The sequence below is a fragment of the Mytilus californianus genome, unplaced genomic scaffold (assembly GCF_021869535.1).
Source record: "Mytilus californianus isolate M0D057914Y unplaced genomic scaffold, xbMytCali1.0.p SCAF_13, whole genome shotgun sequence".
Classification (NCBI taxonomy): domain Eukaryota; kingdom Metazoa; phylum Mollusca; class Bivalvia; order Mytilida; family Mytilidae; genus Mytilus; species Mytilus californianus.
This window is the reverse complement of record NW_026262615.1, coordinates 5,013,278-5,027,631: the sequence shown is the minus strand read 5'-3', so window position 1 is coordinate 5,027,631 and position 14,354 is coordinate 5,013,278. Positions and strand designations below refer to the sequence as shown.

The 14,354-nt window shown below is 32.7% G+C and overlaps 1 protein-coding gene across 2 annotated transcripts in view; it reads right to left on the bottom strand.

The window, feature by feature from the left end:
- LOC127723030 (uncharacterized) overlaps positions 1-14,354 on the bottom strand; it is a 68,513-nt gene that overhangs the window by 23,504 nt on the left and 30,655 nt on the right. For both annotated transcript variants that reach the window (XM_052229441.1, XM_052229442.1), the window contains exons 8-13: positions 13,844-14,056; positions 10,857-11,008; positions 8,770-8,929; positions 3,434-3,875; positions 2,757-2,906; positions 507-673 (exon numbers count right to left, since the gene is read on the bottom strand). In XM_052229441.1, coding sequence (XP_052085401.1) covers positions 507-673; positions 2,757-2,906; positions 3,434-3,875; positions 8,770-8,929; positions 10,857-11,008; positions 13,844-14,056 — 1,284 coding nt within the window. The remainder of the gene's footprint in view (positions 1-506; positions 674-2,756; positions 2,907-3,433; positions 3,876-8,769; positions 8,930-10,856; positions 11,009-13,843; positions 14,057-14,354) is intronic.

Sequence of the window (14,354 nt, the reverse complement as noted above, 5' to 3'; positions counted from 1 at the left end):
ATTGCCTGATTCTTACAAAGACTGGTACTTAAAATACTATACAGTATCAGGGTTTTGCTCATTATTGAAGGCTTTACAGTGACCTATAGTTGCTAACATTTACTTTATTTGGTCTTGTGTTAATAGGTCTCTCGTTGGCAATCATACTACATCTTTATAACTTTATAACTTTATATATGTATAATAATATCTGTAAACAGGAATTAAGTATCAGATAAATCCAAAAGGGGCTTTGTCAACAACTCATCACTGCCTAGCTGCTCACCAAGTATCAAGTCATTATGTTCGATAATTTCTGAGTAAAATTACGAACAAAAATTTGTTGGACAAACAGACCGAAGACAGACGGACTACAGATGTGATTGCAATATGGCCCCACTCCTAGAATGATGATGTAATTACATTATAATATAAACAGAAAACAAGTTCAAAGTTTCCTAATGATAATAGTATAACATGAAATGCTGATTTTTGTAGTAAAACACAAATACAAATATTGAACTTACAGCTCCAATTTTTCCTACTTGAAGTTTCAGCCGCTTGCTGTCAATCAGGAATTTAAAATCTAGGAGTTTGTTACTGCGAAAGAGTTTGTCACGACATGGCTCAGTGAAACCTCTCCTTCCTGCAGACTGTGGTGATATCTGTTGAGACTTTAAATTAACTCTCATATCTACAAGGGAGATAATCAAACAGTAACATATTACACATCTTATACTGTAAATTGAAAAGTATTTTAGATGCTCTTAAAAAAATTGCCACATCAGGCTTCTGAAATTAAAAAAAAATCACAATTAAAATTTTGATACCATTACTTGACCTGAAGTTGAAATAATCAAACATTTTTTACATTTATATTCTCCCCTGTCCCTTTATTACATTGACGTTCTCCCAATGTCTCCTTTTAGTTCATTGATATTCTCTCTGTATCTCCCTTTATTACATTGACATTCTGCCCTATCCCTTTATTACATAAACATTCTCCCTGTATCTCCCTTTATTACATTGACATTCTCCCTGTATCTCCCTTTATTACAATGACACTATCCATGTATTTCCCTTCATTACATTGACATTTCCCTTTATTTCCCTTTATTACATTGACATTTTCCCTGTATCTCACTTTATAACATTGACATTCTCCCTGTATCTCCCTTTATAACAATGACACTATCCATGTATTTCCCTTCATTACATTGACATTTCCCTTTATTACATTGACATTCTCCCTTATCTCCCTTTATTACATTAACATTTTCCCTGTATCTCCCTTTATTACATTGACATTCTCCCTGTATCTCCCTTTATTACAATGACACTATCCATGTATTTCCCTTCATTACATTGACATTTCCCTTTATTTCCCTTTATTACATTGACATTTTCCCTGTATCTCCCTTTATTACATTGACATTCTGCCCTATCCCTTTATTACATTAACATTCTCCCTGTATCTCCCTTTATTACATTGATATTCTCTCTGTATCTCCCTTTATTATATTGACATTCTGTCCTATCCCTTTATTACATTAACATTCTCCCTGTATCTCCCTTTATTACAATGACACTATCCATGTATTTCCCTTCATTACATTGACATTTCCCTTTATTTCCCTTTATTACATTGACATTTTCCCTGTATCTCCCTTTATTACATTGACATTTTCCCTGTATCTCCCTTTATTACAATGACATTCTCCCTGCATCTCCCTTTATTACAACGACATTCTCCCTGCATCTCCCTCTATAACAATGACATTCTCCCTGCATCTCCCTTTATTACAATGACACTCTTCATGTATTTACCTTCATTACATTGACATTTCCCTTTATTTCTCTTTATTACATTGACATTTTCCCTGTATCTCCCTTTATTACATTGACATTCTCCCTGTTTTTCCCTTTATTACATTGACATTCTACCTCATCTCCCTTTATTACATTGACATTTTCACTGTATTTCCCTTTATAACATTGACATTCTCCCTTATCTCCCTTTATTACATAGACATTCTCCCTGCATCTCCCTTTATTACAATAACATTCTCCCTGCATCTCCCTTTATTACAATGACATTCTCCCTGAATCTCCCTTAATTACATTGACATTCTCCCTGTATCTCCCTTTATTACAATAACATTCTCCCTGCATCTCCCTTTATTATATTAACAATCTCCCTGCATCTCCCTTTATTACATTGACATTCTCCCTGCATTTCCCTTTATTTACATTGACATTCTCCCTGCATCTCCCTTTATTACATTGACATTTTCCCTGTATCTCCCTTTATTACAATGACATACTCCCTGCATCTCCCTTAATTACATTGACATTTTCCCTGTATCTCCCTTTATTACAATGACATTCTCCCTGCATTTCCCTTTATTTACATTGACATTTTCCCTGCATCTCCCTTTATTACATTGTCATTCTTTCTGCATCTCCCTTTTTTACATTGACCTTCTCCCTGCATCTCCGCTGATTACATTGACATACTCTCCATTTTTTTTTAACAATGACATTCTCCCTGTATCTCCCCTTAATATGTAGAAATTTCCCTGTATTTCACTTTATTACATTGACATTCTCCCTGTATCTCCCTTTATTACATTGACATTCTCCCAATGTCACTTTTATAACAATGACATTCTCCCTGTATCTCTGCTTATTACATTGACATTCTCCCCATATCACTTTTATAACAATGACATTCTCCCTGTATCTCCCCTCCTTACAACATTAATAAAGATTTGTACCTTCAGCTGGCCAATGTGTATTGCTGTCGCATTCTAAATACTTCTGTATGTTGGGAATTTCTACCATCGAGGATCTTGCTAACTGGTCTGGTGAGGGAGTAAATGATTCTAAATCACTTTCATTAATCTCTGAATATTCACGATGGTACTCTGTAATGGAATACATTGTTTACTATAAACCACCTTAATTTATATTGGGTTCGTAGTGCATGTAGTGTGCTTTGTTTGCAATTTGACTCTTAGAAGGGGACAGTTAAATCTTGGCCATAATTATTGTTTGCATTTCAAGGTCTTGTATAATGCAGGTGGTAAAAGGGTTATTTTCATGCACCTTTATTTCAGGTGTTTTCATACACATTTCATTTCAGATGTTTTCATTAACCTTTTATTTCAGGTGTTTTCATGCTTGATTCTCAGTAGCCACTGTACTGTTTATGAGAGGAGATGCATGTTTCACATATTGGGGAAAATTCATATTTTTCTTTTCTACTACTCACAAAAGTGTTCTATATAAATCCTTGAAAATTGCTAATTTGTTTTTAATTAATTTTTTTTGAGTTTTCATTGATTGTTGTAATTGTAAATTTCATTTTTGTCCTTTCTTAAAAAATCACAATAATCAGATAATAAATGCACGCAATAATTTGTGAATTAACAGTAGTAAAACTAAGTCATACCATGGTCCACATAAGCACCATGTACAGCTCTCAGATCTCGGAGAATTATATTTGTTTCTATTCTTTCCTCTGCTTTTGCCCAACATTTTGCCATAATGTCTGTGACAGTTCTCTTAATCTTGACATTTCTATCAGTGCTACTGGCACTGCTATATCCTGTACTATAAATATGCTCTTCAGGAGATTCTAATGTACTACTGGTTCTCTGCCCGTCATTAACCTTGGAGTAATCAGGCAATTTGGCTTCACTTTCATTCTCCGCACAGTTTTTGGAATTGACATCATTGGAGTCTCTGTTATCAATAACGTTAGAAGTGTTGGTATTTCCGTTATAATTGGAGTTATCAGATGAAGTTGCTGGTCTGACCCTTCCATCATCACGTTTGGTGATCAAGTCTTCAGGAAAATCAATAGTTTTTCCACTAAGGTAAAATTCTTGAATCTGAAAATGGAAAAAAAACCATATAACTTAAGAAATGAGCGTCCTAAAATATGTTTAACCGTACCCCATTCTTTATGTGCATGCATGTCCCAAACATTTGGAAAGCAAGTCATTGGAAACGTCCGTTGTCGTCAAGCTCTATCAGCAACAATAGCAGGGGGAATTAATTAGGTGGCGCTACAGTTGTCTGTGACATCAAAAAGTCTGCGAAATAAATCGGCTAAAAAATCGACGTTTAAACTATTTTTTTCAACTTGTCATGCTTTTATTATAATTGATTTTTAAAGTTTGTAGATTTTGTGAACAATATAGTTTCAATATGACATTGAAACATAGTCGAAAATAACTTTTATTTGCTATTACTTTATCCTGTCCGTTCTAAAAATGATCAGCCATCTTTTTTGTTCGCCAAAAACATCGAATTCATATAACTTGACGTTTGCGTATCCAAATACAGAATAGAACGTTAAAAATCTTAAATGAAACCGGGTAACCTATTTCAAATTTCTACACAATTATGAAGCCATCATTTTTTACTATTATACATCAATTTTGGTGACCACCAGTCATGTCAATTTGTACCTGGTTTTGGCTGCGTTTCTACTTCAAAACAGTAAAGTTCAACTTCTTTTCATTGTACCTGTTTCCAAAGTACTCTAAAAACTGATTTTATTATAGATATGAATGAAATTGTGATTAAAAATTGTTGTTTTTCACAATTCCATACGATATCTCCATTTTAAAGTAATTAAACCCCTTTTTGATCCCCTACACAAATTGACGGTGACATTGTTTTCTTTTTCAACATACGTCACATATAACGTTTACAAAATATGTGTCAGGGTCATGTGCATAGTGAAAATTTACACATTGGACAAGTGAAACAACAAACAAAGTTCTTCTTTATGGCGTTTTAAACTATAGGTCTAAGAAAATTTCATTTATACTGGAAGCAAATATGACAAATTAATGATGGCCTATGTATAAACAAAAGCAGAATAGAAAATGCATTGCAAAGAAAATTTCTGGAGGAAAAAACATATGAAACAAGAGGCTCTCAAGAGCCTGAATCGCTCACCTGTATTTCAGAGGAGAAGATTTTTAAATGTTAGCAAACTTGATGAACAAATTGTGTAAAATTGTCTTTAAAAGGCAATAACTCCTTAAGGGGTCAATTGACAATTTTGGTCATATTAACTTTTTTGTAGATCTTACTTTGCTGAACACTATTGCTGCTTACAGTTTATATATATCTATAATAATATTCAAAATAATAACAAAAAACTGCAAAATTTTGTTAAAACTACCAATTTGGTGGCAGCAACCCAACAATGGGTTGTTCGATTCGTCTGAAAATTTCAGGGCAGATTGATCTTGACCAATTAAACAATTAATCCATGTCACATTTGCTCTAAAAGATTTAGTTTTTGAGATATAACCCAAAAACTGCATTTGACCCTTATGTTCTATTTTTAGCCATGGCGGCCATGTTTGTCGATGGATACAAACTATGGATACAATTTATAAACAAGATACCCTAAGGAACATTTAGTTTAAGTTTGAAGGTATTTGGCCCAGTAGTTTCAGAGAAGATTTTTGAAATAGTTTACGACGACAGACGACGACGACAGACGCCAAGTTATGGCATAAGCTCACATGGGGCCCTTTGGGCCCCGGTGAGCTAAAAAGGAAATGAAGGTCAGTTAATTATATTTATATTTTATAAGTTAAAAACCTTGCTTATCAATTATCTCTTTACTAAGTAAGCTACATTAATAAGAGCAAACACTAGCTTTTCAAGTCAAACAAGAAATTAGTTCATAGAGATGTGTGCTTACAAAATTGAATTTATTCAAATGGCAAAATCTTGTCAAATTTAATCATCATTGATCATTATTAAAGTAAAATGCACAAGATTTGTCATACTTTCATTTCTGAGATTAATATCCAATTATTCAGGTAAGATATACAATACTTTGTTTATAAATATGTAAAGCTGCAGATACAGCAACCTGAAGAGAAGAAGCCCCAATTTTTTTTCAAAATGTTTACTTTCATAATCTATAAAATGCAAAAGTTTACAATAGCCTTCCAAGACGTCATAATTATTTGGACTATAAAATACCCTGAGAAATTGGATAAGGGCTACTGTGCTAGCTAATCTAATAGTTGAATTTTACATAATAATGATTTTAAAATTCAAAATTATGTCACTTTCACTTATAATTTTAAGCATTATTTTTTTACAGAATTTTTGTCATTTTTTTGGTAAACTTATCCTTTTTCTGTATGATATTTTCTAGGCAGTACTGTACTGTTCAACTAAAAAACATAGGCTGAGTTAAAAGGCTTTTTTACTTTGAAGAAACTTAATTGTGACTCTTGGTCCCACTTAATTAAAATATAAAATATAAATGGTCAGTACTATTTTTTTTCAGAAAGATTATTTAAATTGTATACAGTATGTTTTATTGAATTAAACATTGTTAGAAGTAGTTACATAAGGAGTGATCCCAAATCCCATTATAAAAATTACAAACTGAAAGTAAATTTCATCAGCCAGGGCTAATTTATATCAATTCAGCTAGGTTTCTAGATCTAATTTTTACCGATTTTTTGTCTTTTAATTTTTACCTGTAATCCTTCTCTGAAAAGTAGAGAAGTATCTCTTCTTAATATTATAATAACATAGTTGTTAATCGACTTTCTTTTATTTTCTTCTTGATTTTTGTAAAATAAACTCCTTTTTTATTCATTTTGGTGGGTTTTCATTTTTGACTGGTGATATCAAGGGGAGATAACCACTTGCACAAATCGGGCAAAAAAACCACCGCTTCGTGTTGAACATAACTTGACGTTTGTGTATCCAAAACTGTATTGCCTAGATATTCATATCGAGTGTTTGTCTTAATGAGATGCTTTATTAAATTTAAATTCAGCCCATCATTTTTAGTTTCCTCGAAAATATTTAGATTTTTCGATCAGGAGCCTTGACAATTTTCACACAAACTTCAAGTTTGAAGATAAAATAAAGAATAAAGGACTTTGAGTTGATGTGTAAGTTTTGACGAGTTAAAACTATGTATATTCAAGATTATTTTGATCAATAAGTTTTTACTATGACAGTTGTATTTTAGTGAGTAAAAGTGAGGTTTGTCTCATCCGTAGTTTTACTGAATTTTCACAGTCACGTGACTCTATTGTTGCTGATAGACTTGGGGTCAAACCGTGACCTGCTTTCCAACTGCAAAGCAGATATCTGAAGTCCAGAGGTAGTTGTTGGTTGCAATCTTCCATACCTTTTTTTCATTTAATGTTTTAAGCTTGAGTAAGGCCTTTAGTTTTGTCACATTTTGTTATCCTGGATACTTTTATTGTGAATTACTGTTATTGTTTTAGTGTATTTATTATTGACAACTACCTCTACTGTTTTTTATTGGGAAAAATGCATATTTTTTATTGAAATTGGGAAATTTGTATATTTTATTCTAAACACATTTCCGATTTTTTGCCGACCTTTGCAGTCTTTTTTGCACTGTTTTTTCATGTATATTTTGGTTGTCAGACATTTTCAACCTGAAAGGTACTTTTCTAAGAGGGGAAAGAAACAGAAGCAATGATGGTACTTAATGCATTGAAAACCATGTGTTACAAACACCATGATGATTCTGATCAGAAAACCAGATCTCAAAAGTGCTTTCTAATATCAAAATAATAACATGAATACGATATTTACAATCATTACTACCGATGCCATCACGGTTTGGGGAAAATGTAAAACTTTTTGGGAGGAATTTTAAGCCATTTTTTTTAGTAATTGGGAATTTTCTCTAGGGGAAAAAGCCGAATTTCGGCTGTAATTTGAGGCAAACAATATCACTGCTGACATTGTTAAACATTTACTATGGAGACAAATAATAGCTCAATTTTAAATATTTCAGGAAATGCTGCAGAGATATAATGCCTTTCAAATGAAAAATGCAATTTTCTATTATTTTTTAACTAGGGCCTCCGTGGCTGAATGGTCTAAGAAGTTTATCTTCTTAATCACTAGCCTGTCAACACTTAACTCCAATCTTAATTGACTAAGATTGTAAGTTTTCCTGACTAAGATTGGTGGTTCTTACCGGGCTCTCGGGTTTCCTCCACCAATGAAAACTAACCACCACATTATAGCCAATTGTGCTAAAAGTGGCATTAAACACCAACAGTATATTACAAGTACATGAAGTATGGTAAGAGTTTTGCTTATTGTTGAAGGCTATACTTTTACCTATAACTGTTTAACATTGTCCTTTGGTCTATGGGGAATAACTGTCTCATAAACATTCAAACCCCATCTCCCGATTTTCATAACAACCACAAAAGTTTGAAAAAAAAAGCCAGAAGACATCATGTTACATTCAAAACTCAAGGATCTATAATAAAGTAACAATGCCATGGCTAAAAAAATTAAAAAAAACGAAAAGACAAATAATTCCCCAAAACCGTACATAGAAAAACTAAAGATGGCACAACTGCATGAAAAACCAGGGATAATCTCAGGTGCTCCAGAAGATTTAGCAGATTCTGCTCCTCATGTGACAGCTGTCATGTCTATTGTCTTTTTGCCATGGTACTATATGTCTTTAATTAGATATGTGGTTTTTGATTGTCTATAATCCTTTACTTTTCTAACCTTATCACTATCAAGATTGAAATCTTTGAGGGGCTGTACTTCCAACGGACTTCTTCCTAACGTAGCACATACCTTATCACTATCAAGATTGAAATCTTTGAGGGGCTGTACTTCCAACGGACTTCTTCCTAACGTAGCACATACCTTATCACTATCAAGATTGAAATCTTTGAGGGGCTGTACTTCCAACGGACTTCTTCCTAACGTAGCACATACCTTATCACTTTCAAGATTGAAATCTTTGAGGGGCTGTACTTCCAACGGACTTCTTCCTAACGTAGCACATTCCCATAACGTTGTACTGAAGGCATAAACATCACAGGCAATTGTTGTCTTTAACATATCTTTAAATAACTCTGGTGCAATCCATGGAAGTCTGTAAAATACATAAACAACATGAAAAGTAGGCTATAATCTTAAGACTATTGATTTGAACAATTCAACAGAAGGTACTGTATATGCAGAAATTTTTGAAATATTTTCATTTTTGCGAAAAATTGCGACTGGGTAAATTTCACAAAAATAATTTTATAGCATCTTATATATGAATTATTTTCTGAAATTACACTATTTACTCTTGCATTCTGTGCAATTGTTAAAAAATCTCAATAATAAATGCATGCAAAAATTTCTGAATAGGTCACCTTTTCCAGCTTGAAAATATGTGAATAGGTCGGGAAAACTATCAGAAATATATGATAAGGTCAATAAAGTTTCCATAACTTCTTCGTCTGTCATCTTTGTTGGTGTTTCTGGTTGTGTTTTTATCAACCAATTTTCTCTCTTTTGACACTTTTTGTATTCCACTCTTACATTACAGTCACACGAAACCCAAACAATATGGGAAAAGGTAACATTTTACCTGCGCAAAATATGAAAAGGTATACATTTTCAAAATCTAAATTATATGAAAAGGGTAGGGTAACAGAATCTCAGCACCACTCCCTATCAATTAAGTATTGAAGTGCCCCTGCTTCTTGTTTTCATCCTTATGTAAAAGAATTACACCTGACAGGAAACTATATTGATTAAATTCAAAATAGGCAATTGACAATTGATTTTGAAAAATTAAAACTTTTAATTCAATGTATAAAAAAAAGATTTTAAACAAGTTAAATGGTTTCTTTTATTTAGTCATGTCAGTACTCAATATGAATGTGTGCTAGCCTCCTTCCCTTTTTGAACAAGTATAAAATTAAATCCTTAATCATGAAATAATTTCATAATAAACAACATCAGTAAAATGATAACCAGTTACAAAAAAAAATTTATAAAAATAAGGAGATTTGGTATGATTGCCGATAAAACAACTATCCACCAGAGATCATAGGACCAATACCAGTGAACCTTTAATAGTACTACCACCGTCTGTATATGTGACGCTCTACACAGATTTCTGTAATTTCAATATTGTTAGTAATTTTAATCAAAATGAAAGACTTCAATCACCTGGACATCTTATTTTTCAGAGAACCTAACTTCTACCTCAGAATCTGATTGGGTTTTTGTTAATCAGTCTCAGGTTTTCTTTAAATAGTTTTTTTATAACTTGTTTGTCATTTCATTTTTTTTCTTTTACCATGGTGTTCTACTTTTACTTCAACTTTTGATTGCCCCCTTGATAAACATTGTCTCCCCCTTTTTATTGGCCCCTTGATAAACATTGTCTCCCCTTTTTTATTGCCCCCTTGATAAACATTGTCCCTTTTTAATTGCACCCTTGATAAACATTGTTCCCCCTTTTAATTGCCCCCTTGATATACATTGTCTCCCCCTTTTTTGTTATATCATATTGAATATTACATGTATCAAGCACCTGAATATGCATGAAACAGGAAGTTGTTGAATGATTAATCTGAAAACGCATCACACAGTATAGCTGACTTATATAAACCCTGAAACCAAATTTCAGAAATCCTTGTCAAGTAGTTCCTGAGAAAAATGTGATGAAAATTTTCAACTTGGCTATCATGTGTAAAATAATACAAGTGTTTTGTAAACAGGAAGTTGTTGAGTGATGAATGTGAAAACGCATCACACGGTGTAACTTACTTATATAAACCCTGAAACCAAATTTCAGAAATCCTTGTCAAGTAGTTCCTGAGAAAAATGCGACGAAAATATTGATGGGACAGACGGACTGACGGACTGACAGAAGGACAGACAGAGGTAAAACAGTATACTCCCCCTTTTTTAAAGCGGGGGTATAAAAACTATCAAGTAATAGTCTATTGCTTTTCTTACATAAATAATGACTTATTTTTCATTTTAATTATTTATTTTTAGAAGTTCAGATATCAAACCTTTGTACATTGAGTGGATGACCAATTGGAAGCTTGTTATATATATTTAACATTCCGCTATCAGCTAGCTTGATGAAAATATCTCCAGCATCATATTTAAACACCATCACATTCTTACAACATATACTCCCATGATGCAAACCTTTCTCATCCTAAAAATACAACAAAATTCAACTGTTACCATTCTACATAGTTTATGTTCTTAAAATCAAAATACGAGAATCTGGGCATTTTGTAAAGAAGGAATTTACATAGTAATTGACAGGAATTTACTTGACTGTGGCTTGAAATAAAATGAATTCTGAAAATGAGGAAAATATCCTCATTGATCCTAAGAATAACATAGAAATTTCTGTTGATGAAAATAATAACAAGGGAGATAATTTTCCAACAGGGGAGATAATCTAACAATGTGTCTTATACTGTCAACTCACAAATTATTGTGAGTGATTTGTAATTCATGACTTCCACTGGTAAAAAGACAAAACAATTATGTCAAAGTTGGATTATCTCCTATGTATACATCAACAGGGTTAGAAAATAACAAAAAAATATATTGCCAAATTCAAACATAAAAATTTCAACATGAAAAAAGTTTCAACAAAAAATAAATGAAGTTGTTCTGACAATTTTAGACGTTTGCCATGTTTCATTTTGAATCTAAGAAATCAAAAATTGATAAAAATCAAAGAGCTGATTGCTCTGAGGTGGAAGAAGATGCATAAAAGGTTACTTGAATTACAATAATAGCAGCCCCCACCAACCCAGCCTGCTTTGTCCCATTATTGCTTTCGACATATTTTTTTCTTCCAAGAATAATAATACTCATAACTCAACCAAAACTCACTATACTTAACATAAAAATATGCAAATACTGTTGATTCAAATTAAATTTTCTATAACTAAATTCCATACATTCGTCTAAGCATGGTCAACTTGATACAATGCAATTTCGCCAAGCAATTATAACAGTAATTGATTTGGTTTTGCTTGAAAGTTTTCTGTCAAAGGCAGATAGTTAACTTTAAAAAAAACTGGCCACCAAGATTTTAGTCAACTTTGCTTAAAATAGGGTTTTTCATTATAAACATATATTGAAAAATTCTAAATATATCCAATGCAGATATGTGTCAGGCGAAGGATTGACTGGTCATGTCAGGTGATGACCTTACTATGTTATAGCGATAATTTAGAGTCAAGCGCACACATGAATCTGTTGGTGTTTTACACATCAAACGATGCACCGTCAGTTGACAGAATCAGGTGTGCCCTTGACTCTTTTTGCATTTCAAACTCGTTCATTTAAAGTGCTTGACCCATATATATCATATTTGTTTTTCGTCTAATATTTTGAAACAAAAGTATGAGGGTAGAAATGGCATTTTCCGTCAGGAGTCACAGTGACACAGCCCTTTTCTGAAATTTTTCATGAAAATAAAACTATTGACAGCAACAAATTACAGGTTCCGTACTCGAGCCTCGATAATGTGTGTACCCTAATGACGAATAACTGTAAAGAGCTGGACTATTCAGTTGTTAAATCCCGTTTTTATCATTTCTAAAACTTTGAAACGTATTAAGGCAATAAAGGCGATCATTGGGGACATTCCGACAATGACCGACATGAAAACTACGTACTTTCGAAATGGAATCCGTCAACAGACATTAGTTTGTACATTGATATTTCTGTCAACAGACGGTGCATCGTTTGATGTGTAAAACACCAGCAGATTCAAGTGTGTGCTTGACTCTTTATTATCGTAATAACATACTGAAATATTCTAACTTTCGTTTTAAAAAACACATGTTGTCTAAACCTGGAATGTGACTTAATTGATTGCATTAAAGATCTGAACGCAGACCGAACAACTAAATCCGTGTATTTTTTCAAGCATCATTGATTTGAAGTCGTACTCTCCACGTATATACTTGACTTTAGCTCAAGATGGATTGTATGAATATATAACAATTCTGTTTATCATTATTTTGAAACTTGTAGATGCACAATTAAATTTTCCATTTGTGCACATGCGCAGATACGTAGCTAGCAATGTGGTTCTGAATTTTGAGAATTTATACCATATAAATATCCGAATAAGTTTATTAAACTTTAATACCCATAATATTATTATTTTTTAATAATTGCAAGAATGTATAAAACGTCCTTGATAAAAGCAGTCAATATAATACTTCCACGATAAATGTAAGGAGAAGGAACCCAGGGTGAATGTACTCTATGGGGACGAACTCAGGGCCAACAGAACAAGGGCGAACATGTAATCAGGGCGAACCGACCCGATACCAAATTCACCCATGCATACTACAAACTCTACTTTAAAGACATCCGGTTACAAGTAAATAAATAACGTTCATGTAAGATGAGATGAAATTTAATAATTTACATAAATAAAAGGGTTGATATTAATACATTTAAACATGAGAAATTATAACACTAACGATAGTGATAGTTTTTCAAGCCTAACTAATAAATTAAATGATGCAAGTTAGATCATGTGTAAACATCGGTGTCAAGATATGGCACGGAAGTTGTTATGATATTGTAAAGCACAGAAAGGGATACGGCATATGTCCTAGTGACAGTTCATTGATTTTACAGCCAGCAGTAAAGGCTTTTAAAAGACTTGAAGTCTTCTTCCACCAAAAACCATTTCTGCCAAAAAATTTATGACCAGTATTTTCATTACTGACCAGAACTAAATTACTCATACTGCCTAAAAATGAAGTTACAATTGTTACTTAAAACTCTCATTCTGCAAGATCTAGACTTAATAAAATTCTAATAGAGGTTTTTGTTATTAAGTTAACAGCCATGACACATATTATGTAATAGAGGATGGATGAACCATACACATAATACCCCCTACTTTTGAAAGAGGGGCATGAAAGTATTTAGAAATAACCTATGTAAATAAATTCAAACTAAAAGTTGACTTGAAAATGTGAATCCATTGAGGATGATGACCTACCATGTATAGTAAAGCCTCAGCCAGCTGTATCGCTACGTAGATAAAATGTTGTAATGTAAAAGGCTTTCCCATGGTAAAGAACTTTGTAAGGGAGCCATACTGTGCATACTCCTCTAGAACTTGAGGTGGTGATGTCAAACAAATACCCTGGATACCAACGAAAAATCTGGTATCTTCAAATCCTAGCTGTTGACAAATTCCCATTTGTAGTGACTGGAAAAAAGTATATTGTATATAAGGCAAAAAACAAAAAAACAAAACTAAACAGTAACAAAAACAAAAACATTGACTGATTTTTAGAATACAAGAACAATGGAACTTACATATTTTGTACATATAAAACATTCAAATGGCAAATCTTTTACAATTTTTAGTCCTCAATGCTCTTCAACTTTGTACTTTATTTGGACCTTTTAACTCTTTTTATCTCATGTCACTGAATGCACTGATAAGTCTTTTGTAGATGATACATGTGCCTGGGGTACAACATATTTAGCCTGGTAACTGATGA